Source organism: Hemicordylus capensis, chromosome 1 (assembly GCF_027244095.1).
Source record: "Hemicordylus capensis ecotype Gifberg chromosome 1, rHemCap1.1.pri, whole genome shotgun sequence".
NCBI classification, from domain to species: Eukaryota; Metazoa; Chordata; class Lepidosauria; order Squamata; family Cordylidae; genus Hemicordylus; species Hemicordylus capensis.
The window spans coordinates 266,704,015-266,718,062 of NC_069657.1; the positions used below are offsets into that span (position 1 = coordinate 266,704,015).

A 14,048-nucleotide genomic window follows, 5' to 3' on the forward strand; every position below is an offset into this window, starting at 1 on the left:
TAGGTAGGTAAGTAAGTAAGTAAATAAATAATACACTTATGTCACAGGAAATGGTCAGAACCAGGGGGTATGCCCTTTCCCTGGAAGTTCAGTCCCCAACCCTTCCACCCCACCCTAGAATATGTCCAGGCATGTCCTAAAAGTGGGATGTGAGCCCTCTACAAACATGCCTCACCACCCTGGACCAATAGGAACATGTTTCAGAAGCCGGTAAGACCTAACTGCGCAGGTGTGACAATGGACCACTGGCCATTTTGTGTAATGTTATTGGCCCAAATGGGGTCAAGTGACCTCTCTATGAACAATTGTGGTGGCTGCGAGTTTAGAGGTGGCCATTTTACTGTTGTACAAAGACCATGACTGATGCTAGGACTCCACTACATCCCATGGACCTATCATTGCTGCAGACACCCCTGAACATTAGGCCTATGACACCAAAGAGTCTGTCCTACCCTGTCACAGGATAGAATACCCACCAGATGGCTGACCTTATTGCTGACGAGGTTCTGGTTCCAGAAACTAACCTCACAGCAAACCAGGATGTAGTGATCAGACTCCCCTTCCCCTAAAGAGTTAGCCAGGAGTGAACCCTGTCTTGACTGACAGGCTGGTCAACTCTAGGGTTCAGCCAATCAGCACACCAGGTGGGTGGGACCTAAAGAGCTGTTGCCAGGAAGAAGAGAGGTAGAGAAGAAGCTAGGCTGGAGGTGCAGAGGACGACATGCAGCTATGGAAGTTGGCTGAGGAGAATGACTCTGCAGATCCTTGAAAGATAAGAGGGTAGAAAGAAAGGAGAAAATTCTCATCTGGAGTTGGTCGAGTTCAAGGAAAGGCAGCCTGGGTTTTGGCTTCGGGAAGATTAATTTAGGGATAGGTTTGTTTGGTCAGACTTTGCATTAGAAACTTATATTTCCTTGGTGTGCATGTTTTTCAATCAATCAATCTCCTTATTTCGGTCAGCGACCAGCAAGGGCATGTTTTTGCATATTCCTGATACTGTTCTATTATTGTTTACCTGTAACATAATTTAAATAAGAATAAGTTACCTTACTCCCAGGTAACTGTTTTGGGCATAGGATTATAACCTAAGGATATATCCCAGAAATATTTATATTGTGAGACAGAGAGAAAAAAGGCTTGCTTTTAAAAAGAAAAAGTGTGCACCTGCGTATTTGTGAGAAGTGGGCTCTGGTGGAAACTTCTCAACAGAACTTGTGCTAATAGAACACTATCTCGGGCTAAGTTTAACAACTGACAGTGGTACAGCTGATGCCAAGGATCTCTCAGGGGACTCCATTATCACACAAAGGGTGAGTCTGCAAAAACAAGAGGGCTCAGAGAGTCATGGTCTATTCACCTGCACCTTGCATTTATCTTGCCAGAGTTTGTGTTGCCCCTTTTAAAACTTCCTTGACTTTATTTGTTAGCCATGCCGGCAAGTGATGGGGACTTGTTCATAGGCCCGGGGTGGTGGGGCTTTTTCGTAGAAGGTTTACTTGATGTCGATTTGACCAATAAAGCTACACGAAATGGCTGCCATTTTCACACCTGTGCATTCAGGCCTTTCTGGACTCTGAAACCTGTTCCTATTGGTCCAGGCTGGCAAAGTGTGTTCATAGAGGGGTCACATGTCCACCTTCAGGATATGCCTGGACATATTCTAGGGTGGAGTGGAAGGTTGGGGGGCTGAACTTCCGAGGCAAGGGCATACCCCTGGTTCTGACCCTTTCTGGTGAGGAAAGGATCTCCTCTGACCATTTCTTGTGATGTAAGGACCTTCTGAGAGCTCTCACGATGTCAGCACCCCACATGGTCGCCATGATGTAATTCTTCAGCCACATGTTTCTGTTTGTACACAAAAGCACATGGAGTTTGACAGATGATATCTCCTAAACTGTTGGCATCTGCTCCTCAGTCTCCATCACAGTTTTTAGAAAGCAAGTAAAACCTTGGCTTTTTACCTGGGCTTTTATATGAGTGTTGTTTTTGTTGCTGCTGCTCTGTACTTTAATCCTACTGTGTTATGTTTTTTAAACTTGTAATTAGATTTGTATTTCTATATTCTAATTTAATATTTTTACTGTGTTACTATTAAATGTTTTGTAAGCTGCCTTGAGATTGTTTTATTAGAAGGTGGTATAAAAATTTAATGATAGGAACATAGGAAACTGCCATATACTGAGTCAGACCATTGGTCTATCTACCTCAGTATTGTCTTCACAGACCGGCAGTGGCTTCTCCAAGGCTGCAGGCAGGAATCTCTCAGCCCTATCTTGGAGAAGCCAGGGAGGGAACTTGAAACGTTCTGCTCTTCCCAGAGCAGCTTCATCCCCTGAGGGGAATATCTTGCAGTGCTCACACATCAAGTCTCCCATTCAGATGCAACCAGGGCAGTCCCTGCTTAGCTATGGGACAAGTCATGCTTGCTACCACAAGACCAGCTCTCCTCTCCCAGATAGACAGATAAATAAAATGAACCCAAAAGAGTTTTCTTAGGGATTAAAAACATGCATGGAGGAAAATCTTGTTTGCCACACTGAGCTGCTCAGAGATGATAAACACATTTCCACTCAAATTTTCAGGCAATAAAAGTTGTTTTATTCTGTTCTTCTGTAAACAGAACATTGTTTTTGTTTGAACTGCTCCCCGCTAAAAGCATGCATTTGAGGTTTAAGTGTTTTGCTTTTTTTAATTTTTATTTTGCTTTGGATTTCTATTCTGCTATAAGGTCTTGTATTTATTTATAAGGTTAAATATGAGGTCTTGTGCTGTGGGACGAGAGGCCAGAGAATAAAGATACTCCAATATTACAGAAGCAACTTTTAGTGCCTAGATTAAATTAATTCACCACACAAACTGCAGATGGGCTGATTAGCTCTACAGATGCCAAATCCTCAGTGAATATGTATGATGCATATGGTTTGATACATGCAAATGTGTACAAATTTGATACATGCAAATATGCAAATACATGCAAATATGGTTTGATACATGCAGAATCTGCTTGGCAATATTCTAGATGATGGTGGCAGATCCAATCACAAAGAAAAGGAGACAGGTCTGATTTTCACAGGCAAATGGGTCTTAGGCGGGGAGGGGCTCCCCCGGCGCACGCCGCACACCTTTCTGCTCTGCAGCTCTACATTTGTTCTCCAAAACCAGAAGTGAGCTTGGTTGAGAGAAATGAGAGGACCTGTGGGAAGCGAAGTGACAGGTGTGCAAAGACTTCTGCACTCCTCCTCCACACGTTCCTTTGGCTGTGAACATCAGACCACACAACCTTCTGCATAACATTAACCAAGACCCGCCCACGTCTGGGCTGTGCAGATGAAGAGGAGGGACTTTGCACAATCAACACACTTAAAAAAAACACAACCAGTTGCCAGTTGCCTAAAACTAGAAAAGTAGCACGTCCAGGAGCAAGGTGGGCACTACCTAGGATCGTCTCCTAGTAGCCACGGGGGACGTGGCTTTGGGGCGGGGCGGGGTTGCGTGAAGGAGCATCGTAAGAGCATCAGAGCAGCCCTGCTGGGTCAGGCCCAAGAAGGCCCAGCTCGTCCAGCATCCTGCTCCGCACAGTGGCCCACCAGACGTCTCCGCGAAGCCCACAGGCAGGAGTTGAGGGCGTGCCCTCCCTCCTGCTGTTGCTCCCCCACCCCACCCCCTGCAACGGGTACTACTCAGAGGCATGCTGCCTTCGAGGCTGGAAAGAGCAAGAACTTGGCGGGGAGGCGAGGGCGGGCAAAAGCCCCGCGGAGAAGTCCTGGGCAGCGCAGCGCACGCCCACGCCCTCCCCCCTGAGCAGAGCAGCCCAGGCCCCCTCCCTCTCTCTCCCCCCCGAGCAGAGCAGCGCAGCCCAGGCCCCCTCCCCTCCCCTCCCCTTACCTTCCCTTCGCGCCGGAGTCTTCCAGGACGAACTCCGAAGCACCCAGCCAGGAGCTCACTTGACCAATCAACAATGGCCGCGTCACATAACCGCCTCCTTTCCTGCCATCGAGTAAAAAGCATAGACTCACGTGGAATATTATCTTCCGGGTTCCTTATACATTTCTTCCTCCCACAGGAGGTGGAACTGAGAGCAACTTTTAAAAAAATAAATAAACGGAGAAATCCAGAATTCCCATGGTGGGGGAACTACAGGAAGCCAATAATCTCCTCACGAGCCAAAGTGAAACCACATTTAATAACAAAAACGAACAGCTCAGGCGAAAGTCAGGATCCCGGCTTCTCGCGATATGTGAGGGGAAGGAACGGCGCCGCTCGGCGAGCCGTGTTCTCGCAGGAAAGGCGCATGCGCGGAAAACTCGCCACCCGCTACCCAGAAGGCGCATGCGTAAATTAGATTCCCACTCAGTCCAATACGGGACGGGAACGGTGAGGGATAGAGAGCTGCGCAGTCTCCCTGGGGTGGTTCTGTTGCTGGCGCTGGCCCTTTCCCTTGAAGGTGCTAGTGATTGTGACGTCAAGTAAAGAAAGAACTACTTCTCACTGAGGTAGGAGTGGGGTGACTGTGTCGTATCTATTCTTGTTCACCCACCCTTTGTTTTATGTGTTGTGTGACTTGGGCCGTTGAAAAAACGGGGTAGGGGCAGAAGAAAAAGGCATTACGGCGCGAGACTTGGTCTCGGAGGAGGGACCATGTGCGGGTAGAGAGGGACCGTAGTGGCAGCGACAGTGGCTGTGCGCCTGCGCGCGGGTGGAGGCCGGGGCCATGATGCTGGTGCTCGAGGAGTGGTGGTTTCTGGGGTATAAGGATAGTATTCTTTGCTTGTGGCCATGGTGCCTTTTTGTTATCTCCCAGTTCTCTTGCGTGCAGTTCATAGTTGCTTTTTCCTGACCTAGCTAATTCCTTTTGGCTTGCATATAAAGTAGTGTCTTCAGTTCATGTTGCCGGAGGTCCATTAATACCGCGTGCGGGGTCCCGGAAAAAGAGAAAGCGAAAAATGGCATTCAGATGTGTATGAAGTACTCAGAAATAAGTTCGCCTGTATTCAGTGGGGTCCATTCCCAGGTATATCTGCATAGGATTGCAGTCTGACCTTGCTCCCGAGTAAGCATACATGAGCCTCGAATTCAAGAGGCCTTATTTATTTTTTATTTATTTTTACATTTTATATCCCGCTCTTCCTCCAAGGAGCCCAGAGTGGTGTACTACATACTTGAGTTTCTCTTTCACAACAACCCTGTGAAGTAGGTTAGTCTGAGAGAGAAGTGACTGGCCCAGAATCACCCATCTAGTATTATGGCTGAATGGGGATTTGAACTCACGTTCAGCACCCTAACCACTACACCACTTGGATGGTGCTAGAAACATTTAATACTTGGCTTTGGTAACTGTAAATGAACTGTAAAGTAAAGTGTGCCATCAAGTCAGTGTCGATTCCAGGTGACCACAGAGCCCTGTGGTTGTCTTTGGTAGAATACTGGAGGAAGTTTACCATTGCCATCTCCTGCGGTCTGAGATGATGCCTTTCTGCATCTTCTTATATTGTAGCCCTTTGTTTGTTGTGTTTTGAAGCAGTCTTTGATCTTTTGCACATGCAAATGTAGTTCGTGCACAAATATAATATGTTTTTGGAAGTGCCATACTCTGATTTGACGAAGTGTTTTGGTGTTTTTGAAGCAGGATTGATAAAAATTGATGATATAAAAAAGTTTTTAAAAGGATTTTTTAAAATTTAAATCATTTTTTTAAAAAGTCACCAAAAACCTAATCAAAGGTTTCATAATTATATGAAATACAATCATAATTATATTCTATGAACATTTTAACAGTTGTATATAGGGATGAGAGATAACTGACCTACTGGAAAGTAGCCAGTGTGACTCCAATTTTCAAGAAGAGATCCAGGGGGGATCTGGGAAATTACATGCCGGTCAGCTTAACTTTGGTGCTGGGTAAAATGTTGGAAAACATACTTAAGGACAAAATTGTTAAGCATATAGAAGAACAGGTCTTGTTGAAGGAGAACCAGCATGGCTTCTGCAAGGGCAAGTCTTGCCTCACTAACCTTTTGGAGTTATTTGAGAGTGTCAAGAGGCATGTGGATAAAGGTGATCCGGTTGACATAGTATACTTGGATTTGCAAAATGCTTTTGATAAAGTTCCCCACCAAAGGCTCTTGAGTAAACTTAGCAGTCATGATGCAATAAGGGGACAGGTTCATGTGTGGATTGGTAACTGGTTGAAAGACAGGAAACAGAGAGTAGGAATAAATGGACAGTACTCTTTAACTTGTTCATAATGATCTAGAAGTTGGGGTGACCAGTGAAGTGGCCACATTTGCGGATGACACTAAACTATTTAGGGTAGTGAAATCCACAACAGGTTGTGAGTAATCCAAAAAGATCTCTCCAAACTGGAGGACTGGGCGACAAAATGGCAAATGTGGTTCAATGTAAGGTGTAAAATGATGCACATTGGGGGGGGGGACACCAACTTCACATATACACTGATGGGATCTGAGCTGTCGGTGACTGACCAGGAGAAAGATCTTGAGGTCGTGGTGGACAGCTCATTGAAAGTGTCATCTTGGTGTGCGGCAGCTGTGAAAAAAGCTAATTCCATGCTAGGAATCATTAGGAAGGGGATTGGAAATAAAAATGTTAATATTATAATGCCCTTATTCAAATCTATGGTGTGGCCACATCTGGAGTACTGCATACAGCTTGATCACTGTATCTTAAGGATATTGTAGAACTGGAAAAGGTACAGAAGAGGGCAACCAAGATGATTAGGGGCCTGGAGCACCTTCTTTATGAGGCTAGGCTACAGCATCTGAGGCTCATTACCTTGGAAAAGAGGCGACTAAGGGGAGACATGATTGAAGTGTATAAAATTATGGAGGGGAGAGGGAAGATAGAGAGAAATTTTTCTCTCTTACACACAACACTAGAACCAGGGGTCGCTCCATGAAACTGAAGGCTGGGAAATTTAGGACTGACAAGCGGAAGTACTTTTTCACACAGCATATAATTAACCTATGGAATTCTTTCCCATGGGATGTGATGTTGGCCACCAGCTTGGATGGCTTTAAAAGGGGCTTAGACAGATTCATGGTGGACAGGTCTATCAATGGCTACTAGTATGATGGCTGTGGGCCACCTCCAGTGTCAGAGGCAAGATGCATCTCAATACCAGTTGCAGGGAGCAACAACAGGAGAGAGGGCAAGCACATACCTCTTGCCTGTGGGCTCCCCAGAGGCATCTGGTGGGCCACTGTGTGAAACAGGATGCTGGACTAGATGAGCCTTGTGCCTGATCCAGCAGGGCTGTTCTTATGTTCTAGTCCTATTCTGCAGGTGGTGTACATGCAACACACACACACAGTCAAGCCCTTGCTCCCATCACCCCAAGTGCAAGGACAAAGAAGGTAAATGAATGATTAGAGGATTTTGGCTGGGATGCCGTAGATCTGCATCCCAGCCAGAGGAGATGGGATGCAGTAGATCTGCATCCCAGCCAAGGGAGGAGGAGTCTGGATATAAATACACGGGGAGGGGAGGGAATAGAAAGTGAAACCAAAGGTGCAGGAACATACTCATGCAGTCCTGAGGTAACCTTTTCCAAATGTATCCTATTGTAGAAGGGAAACACGCCATGGCAGCAGGCCATAAAAGAGAACCGATTTGGGAATACTTTAATGAAGATGCAGTGCCTGTGTGCAAGAGGCATGTGTGCAGAATGCAAACAGTGCAACAATGAAATGCAAGGCTTGGTTGCCCAAATGAATCAGCGTTATGAGAAGCGTGTATCTATTATAGTGTGTCCCTGCATTCTAAAAATGAAACGTACATCTAACTTTAAATATATATATATGGTTATATTGGAAAACAAGAATATACTTTTATAAAGAATGATGACTAAATAGAATCTTCCAAACTAGTAATTTAAACTGTGATTTAAATAATTAAAATCAAGTCCTGTGAAGTGATTTAAATAAATTTGTTTTAAATTAAATCAACCCTACTTTGAAGTGGTAAACCATCATTGCATGTAGAAAACTAGTATGGTGGAGAGAGGACTAGGCTAGAACACTTCTCCCTGACAAGTTAGCTTTCTAATGTGTCAAGAGGGTTTTTTTTGTATGGTGGACCATTCAATAATGTGCCGCCGCCCCCGACACATTCACTACCTTTGTTAGAGCTTCGCCTAGGTCTGCTGGGTTAAATTGAGGCCCTGCTATATTCTTAGCAACCAGGAAATGGCAACACTCAAGGTACCATGACGGGCATTCACACATGCTAGTTATACATCACAGTACTCAAGTGATGAGTCATGTGTATACTTGCCCTGAAGTGAGAACTGGTAATGGTACTTGGAGTAGTGTGGAAACTATGTTGAGGTGATTGCACAAATTTTAAAAGGAAAAGCCATTGGTGATATGAGGGAGCACGTTATAGCAGTAAGGAATATAATCGTATAATAAGGGATGTGTGTTGAATTATATTACTTCAAATGTGATATTAATGTTGTGGGGGAGATTAAATGTGGTACAGCTGCAACGGGAGGCACAGTTAACTGACTCCCGCTTCCCTCTATGCTTCATGAAAATATGTCCCTCAAGGCTGCTCAGGGACCTATTTACAGGAGGCACAGAGGGCTGCGGAGGGGATGGGAGGATCAGTGAAAATCACTCCTCCCCGGTTCACAAACACCATTGTTCAGAGAGGAGAGCTGGTCTTGTGGTAGCAAGCATGACTAGTCGCCTTAGCTAAACAGAGACCACCCTGGCTGCATATGAATGGGAGACTAGAAGTGTGAGCACTGTAAGATATTCCCCTCAGGAGATAGACCTGCTCTGGGAAGAGCAGAAGGTTTCAGGTTCTCTCCCTGGCTTCTCCAAGAAAGGAATGAGAGAGATTCCTGCCTGCAACCTTGGAGAAGCCACTGACAGTCCGTGAAGACAATACTGAGCTAGCTGGGTCAATGGTCTGACTCGGTATATGGCAGCTTCCTATTTTCCCTTAGTGTGTGCAGAATTCGTCTGGATGTCAGCCAGATTTTCCTTCAAATTTGGGGTAACTCTGCTGGCAACACATCTCTCATACTGGTAGGTCGCAGAGAGAAGGAATGAAAAATATATAGTACTCCTCCTGCAACTGTTCTTTAGTTGGCATGCTGTTGCTGTTCTCAAGTAAACCATGGACACTGTGTCATAGTTCAGTGAAGTAAGGTGCTGCTGTTCTTCCAAATACTGTTTGAACTCTTCAAACAGGGCATTACTTCACCTCTTAAATAAATTTAAGAAATTTATTATTTAAGGGGTGGAGTGGCAGTACAGCATTTTAATCTCAAATGGGCTTCAGACTAAAAGGCTGAACCTGAGACTGCTGCCAAATGGAAATGCCTAAAAAGTTTCAAACAAAAAGAATCAAGGGTAGCAATGATCTCTCAAGTAGCTTCAAGGGTAATAATGATCTCTAGCACAGTACTCCCTAACTTGTATTCCCAAGTATCTCAGGATATTATCAGCAACATTTTTCCAACTTGGTAATGTCTCCCTTTAGCACCACTCTTGGGGTTTTGTTTGTTTTGGCCTTTCTACCAAGGTTGCATTTTGCCTCGTGTGTTGTACAGATGTAAAAAAATAAATAAAAAATGGCTAGCAGACTTCCAGAAGATGCTTTCAGAATCCACCTGAAGTTGCTCTGTGTCCCATAGAATTTTGAAGTACTTCTCCCACACAGTTGAACGTACCCTAGAATTTCCATCTTTAAGGAGGGGGCTGCTCTTTTCTGTTGCACGTCTTCCCCTACCCCATTTCACCTTTCTGTTCATCATTTGGTGGTGCTTGTTTTTGTGTGTGTGTGGGGATGCTAGGCTCTTTGAGCTACCTGTCATCCAGGTCAACTGCTGTAGGGGGAAAATTACTGTACATATTGGACCAAAATAGAAGGAGAATGGGGAGCCTGTGGGAATTAAGATGAGGGAGGGATTTGTCTTGCACTTGCTTAATTCATTGTCATGGCTGGATCTTCTGAGGGTTTGAATCTATTCTGCTGTCCAGGTGAAACACTGTTTAGGTTCTGTTGTTTCATGGAGCTGTTTGAGTATTGACATTCTTTTGGTCAGCAGCTAAATATGGCTGCTGACCTTGATAGCTTCTGTAGTAGTCTGGCTGAATTCATAGATCTTGGATCTTCTGTTGACAGTAGTGGCACCCAAACATTCTGCCAAAGCATTACTTGTGTTTTGCAGGCATATGGGGGACTAGATGCCGCTGATATGCAAATATAGAACATCTGCATACTTGCATGCAGAAGGTTCCAAGCCCCCCTCCCCTGGCATCTCCAAGATAGGGCTGAGGGAGACTGTCCTGCCTGCAACCTTGGAGAAACCACTGCCACTCTTTGTAGACAATACTGAGCTAGATGGATCAATGGTCTGACTTGGTATATGGCAGTTGCCTGTGTTCCTATGGGCAGTTCAAGGACAAGTTCTGATCAGCTCATGCCAAAGACCAACTTTAGCATTGATTTAATCTAAATGACCACACTGCAGCAGTAATGGATACTCTTTTTTTTCTTTTTCTTTTTTGCTATTGTCACATGTTTGAACTACTTCAGATAAGTGGTCTTGTATATCCCGATTGGCTTAATTAGAAGCCACAGTTTGGTAATCGCAGATGACAGTTGTGTAGCAGATGAAATTGTAGTTTGTATGACTTGGCCGCAGTGTTCCCTCTAAGGCGTGTGTGCATGCTCACATGTATTTTGTTGACCGCTCAGTTAATTTTAGATCCGACACAGGTTGAATCAGGAAGGTCCCACTCTGAATGCGTGTGTGCTTACAGATTGCCTTGATACTGCCACCCAGGACAAAACTCATTCTTCACATAGATAGAAAAAATAATTAGAGGGAACACTGCTTGGCAGCCACTAGCTTAGTTGCATAGTCGTGAGTTATAGGGGGTCCAAATGTGTCCCACTCTTATGGATCAATTGCAAGTTGGACTTATAGGAGATGTTGGATTTTGCCAGGGATATTCTACATGCAAAGCATGTGCTCTTCCACTGAACTATGACCTCTCTTCAATAAATGCATACGGCATAGGTGAGCCAGTCATATACTTTTGTCATACAGTTAACCAGACCTTTACTATATGTGGTGGTGGTTTGACTTATTCAGTGGTTTCAAGGTTTTGGCCTAAACTGTAGGGCCTTCACCAGGATCCTGCATATCTTTTGAGACTACCTTTTTTCCTGCTGCTGCATCAGTAGTCATCTCGGAGCAATCTCCTGGTGCTTTCCATGCATAGGGAAATATACTTAGTGACCAGTCCACAATTTGGGTGGTGCTTCACTCCAATACTTCTTCCAAAGTCTGGCATGGATATCCTCAGACTCAAAATGAGATACAGTTGTAGGGGCATCTCAATGGTGTAATTTGTGATGTCATCCACTCCATTCAAGATGGCAGACACATGCATGTTGGAGGCGCAAGTGGGCTAACGTGTGGACTGCCTAACTGATTTGAACCAAATTGGGTACAGTTGTAGTGTGACACATAGGGACACATCAACGGCAAAGTTTGTGATCATGTCATCCACCCCAATTCAAGATGGCAGATGTGCTAACATTTAAGGCTGAAATGGGCTAACTTGTGAAAATGGTATCAAGATTCTATGAAAGAAAAATAGGCAGATTAGTTCTTACTGGAACAACTTGTTAGATGTTAGAGCAGCCATGTGGGAGCTGCTGTTTTTTGGGTTCATCTTGCAGTGCAGCTGTAGTGTTTAAATTGCATGAAGAGGGCCAGTTGCATGGCTTCTCTACAGCTGACCATTGTCCCTGATCCTGACTCAGCTACAGTGTCTGATAAGGACTAGAGCAGTTTACATTGTCTGCCTCTTAAATATTAATCAACAGTTTGCTGTAATTCCTATGGACAGCTGTGGGTGAGCATTGCAAGTTCTGAGTATAAAACTTGGAATACCATAATTGAAAACATAGAATACTTTGACTAATCTCACTCTTTTAAAATCCAGTATGCTTATTCAGGTAAAAAAGCTGACTTGTTGGTTCAGCTCCATAAATGTACATGTCATATAAGAGTTTTGTCAGCAGAAAGGTCCGTGTCCCAAATAATTTTTTAAATTAACAGTGAGGTAGTTAATGGAGGTGAGACAGGTCTCTCAAGGAATGAATGTGTAAGTTTTTATTGTTTTATCCATTGGTCATAACATAATGTGACAAGTTCTATTATATTGGTAAGATGCCTCAAAGTATCAGTTGCAGGGGAGTAACAGGAGAGGAGGCATGCCCTCAGCTCTTGCCTGTGGGCTTCCCTGAGGTATCTGGTAGGCCACTGTGTGAAACAGGATGCTAGACTAGATAGGCCTTTGGCTTGATCCAGCAGGGTTGTTCTTAGGTTCTTAAATTCTGGTAAAATCTAAGCTTTCACTATAATCTTAATTTATTCTTAGCAACTTCACAAGTTAACCCATGTGCCTCAACTGTTCTTGCAGTTGAGGTGAATGACTCAATTCACAAACTACGCTATTCATGTGTCCCTACAACTCTTTTCGAAATTTGGTTCAAATCAATTAGTTTATTCACACGTTAGCCCTCTTGTGCCTTAAACGTTTACACGTCTGCCATCTTGAATTAGGGTGGATGATGTCATTACAAATGACATCATTGAGGTGTCCCTGTATGTCCCTACAACTGTTCCCAATTTGGTTCATATTGGTCCAGGCCTTGCAAAGTTGATCAGGGGAAACACACACACACAATGCCGGGAGATCTCATAAGCTTACTTTCTTTAAGGAAAGTATGCCAAAAAGGAATAAATGTGAGCAAATGCAGTTACCAATACTAAAACTGAGTTAGAGTTGAGATTGAAGGTTTAGGAAAAGAATGGATTTTTAAGGATTTGCAGAGAGGGAAGCCATCTGAATCAAGTAGTTTTAATTATGTTTTTAAGATTTAAAGATGGCAGTTAATTTGCTATTATACTCCTGTGTGAAATAGGGAGTTTATTTTGAAACTGGAATGTTTCATTGTTTGTCTGAGGCTTAATAGTTGGATTAGTAACGTTTTACTAGTCACTTGTAGAATATCTAGCTCAGTTTGCTGCTGTTCTTCAGAGCTGAATGACTGTGATAATAAACTCTGTTAATTTGTTTTATAAATACACTGCTCATGTTACAAAAAGTACTGTTTTTCAGACCTTCTTATTGAGTAACTATATAAAGCTAGTACATACTAGGTATACACTGCCTAGAGATAGATATAGATAGATGCACTCCCAATTTTATCATTCGGCATTTTATCTATCCTAATTTCCCTTTAGTTCATATTCCTTAAGCATTACAATTGAATACAACTAGTTGAACTGCAGAGTAGTAGTACTGACCAGGCTATATGGGCTATTGTTGCTCTTGTCTGTCTCTCCCCTACCCTTTCAGTGATCTGTTTTTAAGACTTGCCTTCTCTGATACATTCTTTTTCCTTGTAGGTTTACATCACTTTCACAATAAGCCTTGTGGAAGCCAGGCTATGCAGTGAAACCATCTGCTGTGCAGCCCAACTCGGTGTCAGGAGGTATTCTTCAGATGCTCCTGGGTCTGATGTTGTCCAATACTTTCAGCAGCTGACTAAAATCAGAGGGATAGCCTAATAGTGGTTCTTCTGCGTGGTCTTCTGTGGCTTACACCATATTTTTTAATTGAATTTATATACCACCTAATATCTCTAGGTGGTATACAGATTAAAACATAACATCTGTATATATATATTTCTCCCTCGAAGTAGGAGGTCACAGTTCACAAAGGGTTAAATTCCACTCCTTGCTCTCAATAGACAGGAAATCTCAGGTGTTTTTCAGGTAGCTGAAGTCCGTCACTTTCTCCCATCATGCTCAGGTGTGATTCCCAGTTCCTTCCTGTCTTTGTTCCTGATCAGACATACACCTGGGCTCCTGCCCAATTTCTAATCCGCTTTCATCCTTTCTCTCTCGCAAGCTGGGGACACATTAGCAGGTTCTCTGTTGGAGAGCATGGGGTGGAGGGAAGAGAAAAGTAGGGTGGACAAAAGAGGCCGCT

At 43.9% G+C, this 14,048-nt stretch overlaps 2 protein-coding genes across 7 annotated transcripts in view; one reads left to right on the plus strand and one right to left on the minus strand.

Moving 5' to 3' along the window:
• Positions 1-4,294, minus strand: part of LOC128340152 (nucleotide exchange factor SIL1-like) — a 32,735-nt gene extending 28,441 nt beyond the window's left edge. The window contains exon 1 of the mRNA XM_053284958.1: positions 3,886-4,294. Coding sequence (XP_053140933.1) covers positions 3,886-4,008 — 123 coding nt within the window. The 5' untranslated portion in view covers positions 4,009-4,294. The remainder of the gene's footprint in view (positions 1-3,885) is intronic.
• A 65-nt stretch (positions 4,295-4,359) lies between these two features.
• LOC128340150 (matrin-3-like) overlaps positions 4,360-14,048 on the plus strand; it is a 61,738-nt gene continuing 52,049 nt past the window's right edge. For 2 of the 6 annotated variants that reach the window (XM_053284950.1, XM_053284951.1), the window contains exons 1-2: positions 4,360-4,493; positions 13,463-13,548. The gene's annotated coding sequence lies outside the window, so the exon portion shown is untranslated. The remainder of the gene's footprint in view (positions 4,494-13,462; positions 13,549-14,048) is intronic. The other 4 variants (XM_053284949.1, XM_053284952.1, XM_053284953.1 and 1 more) reach the window with 3 other exon arrangements.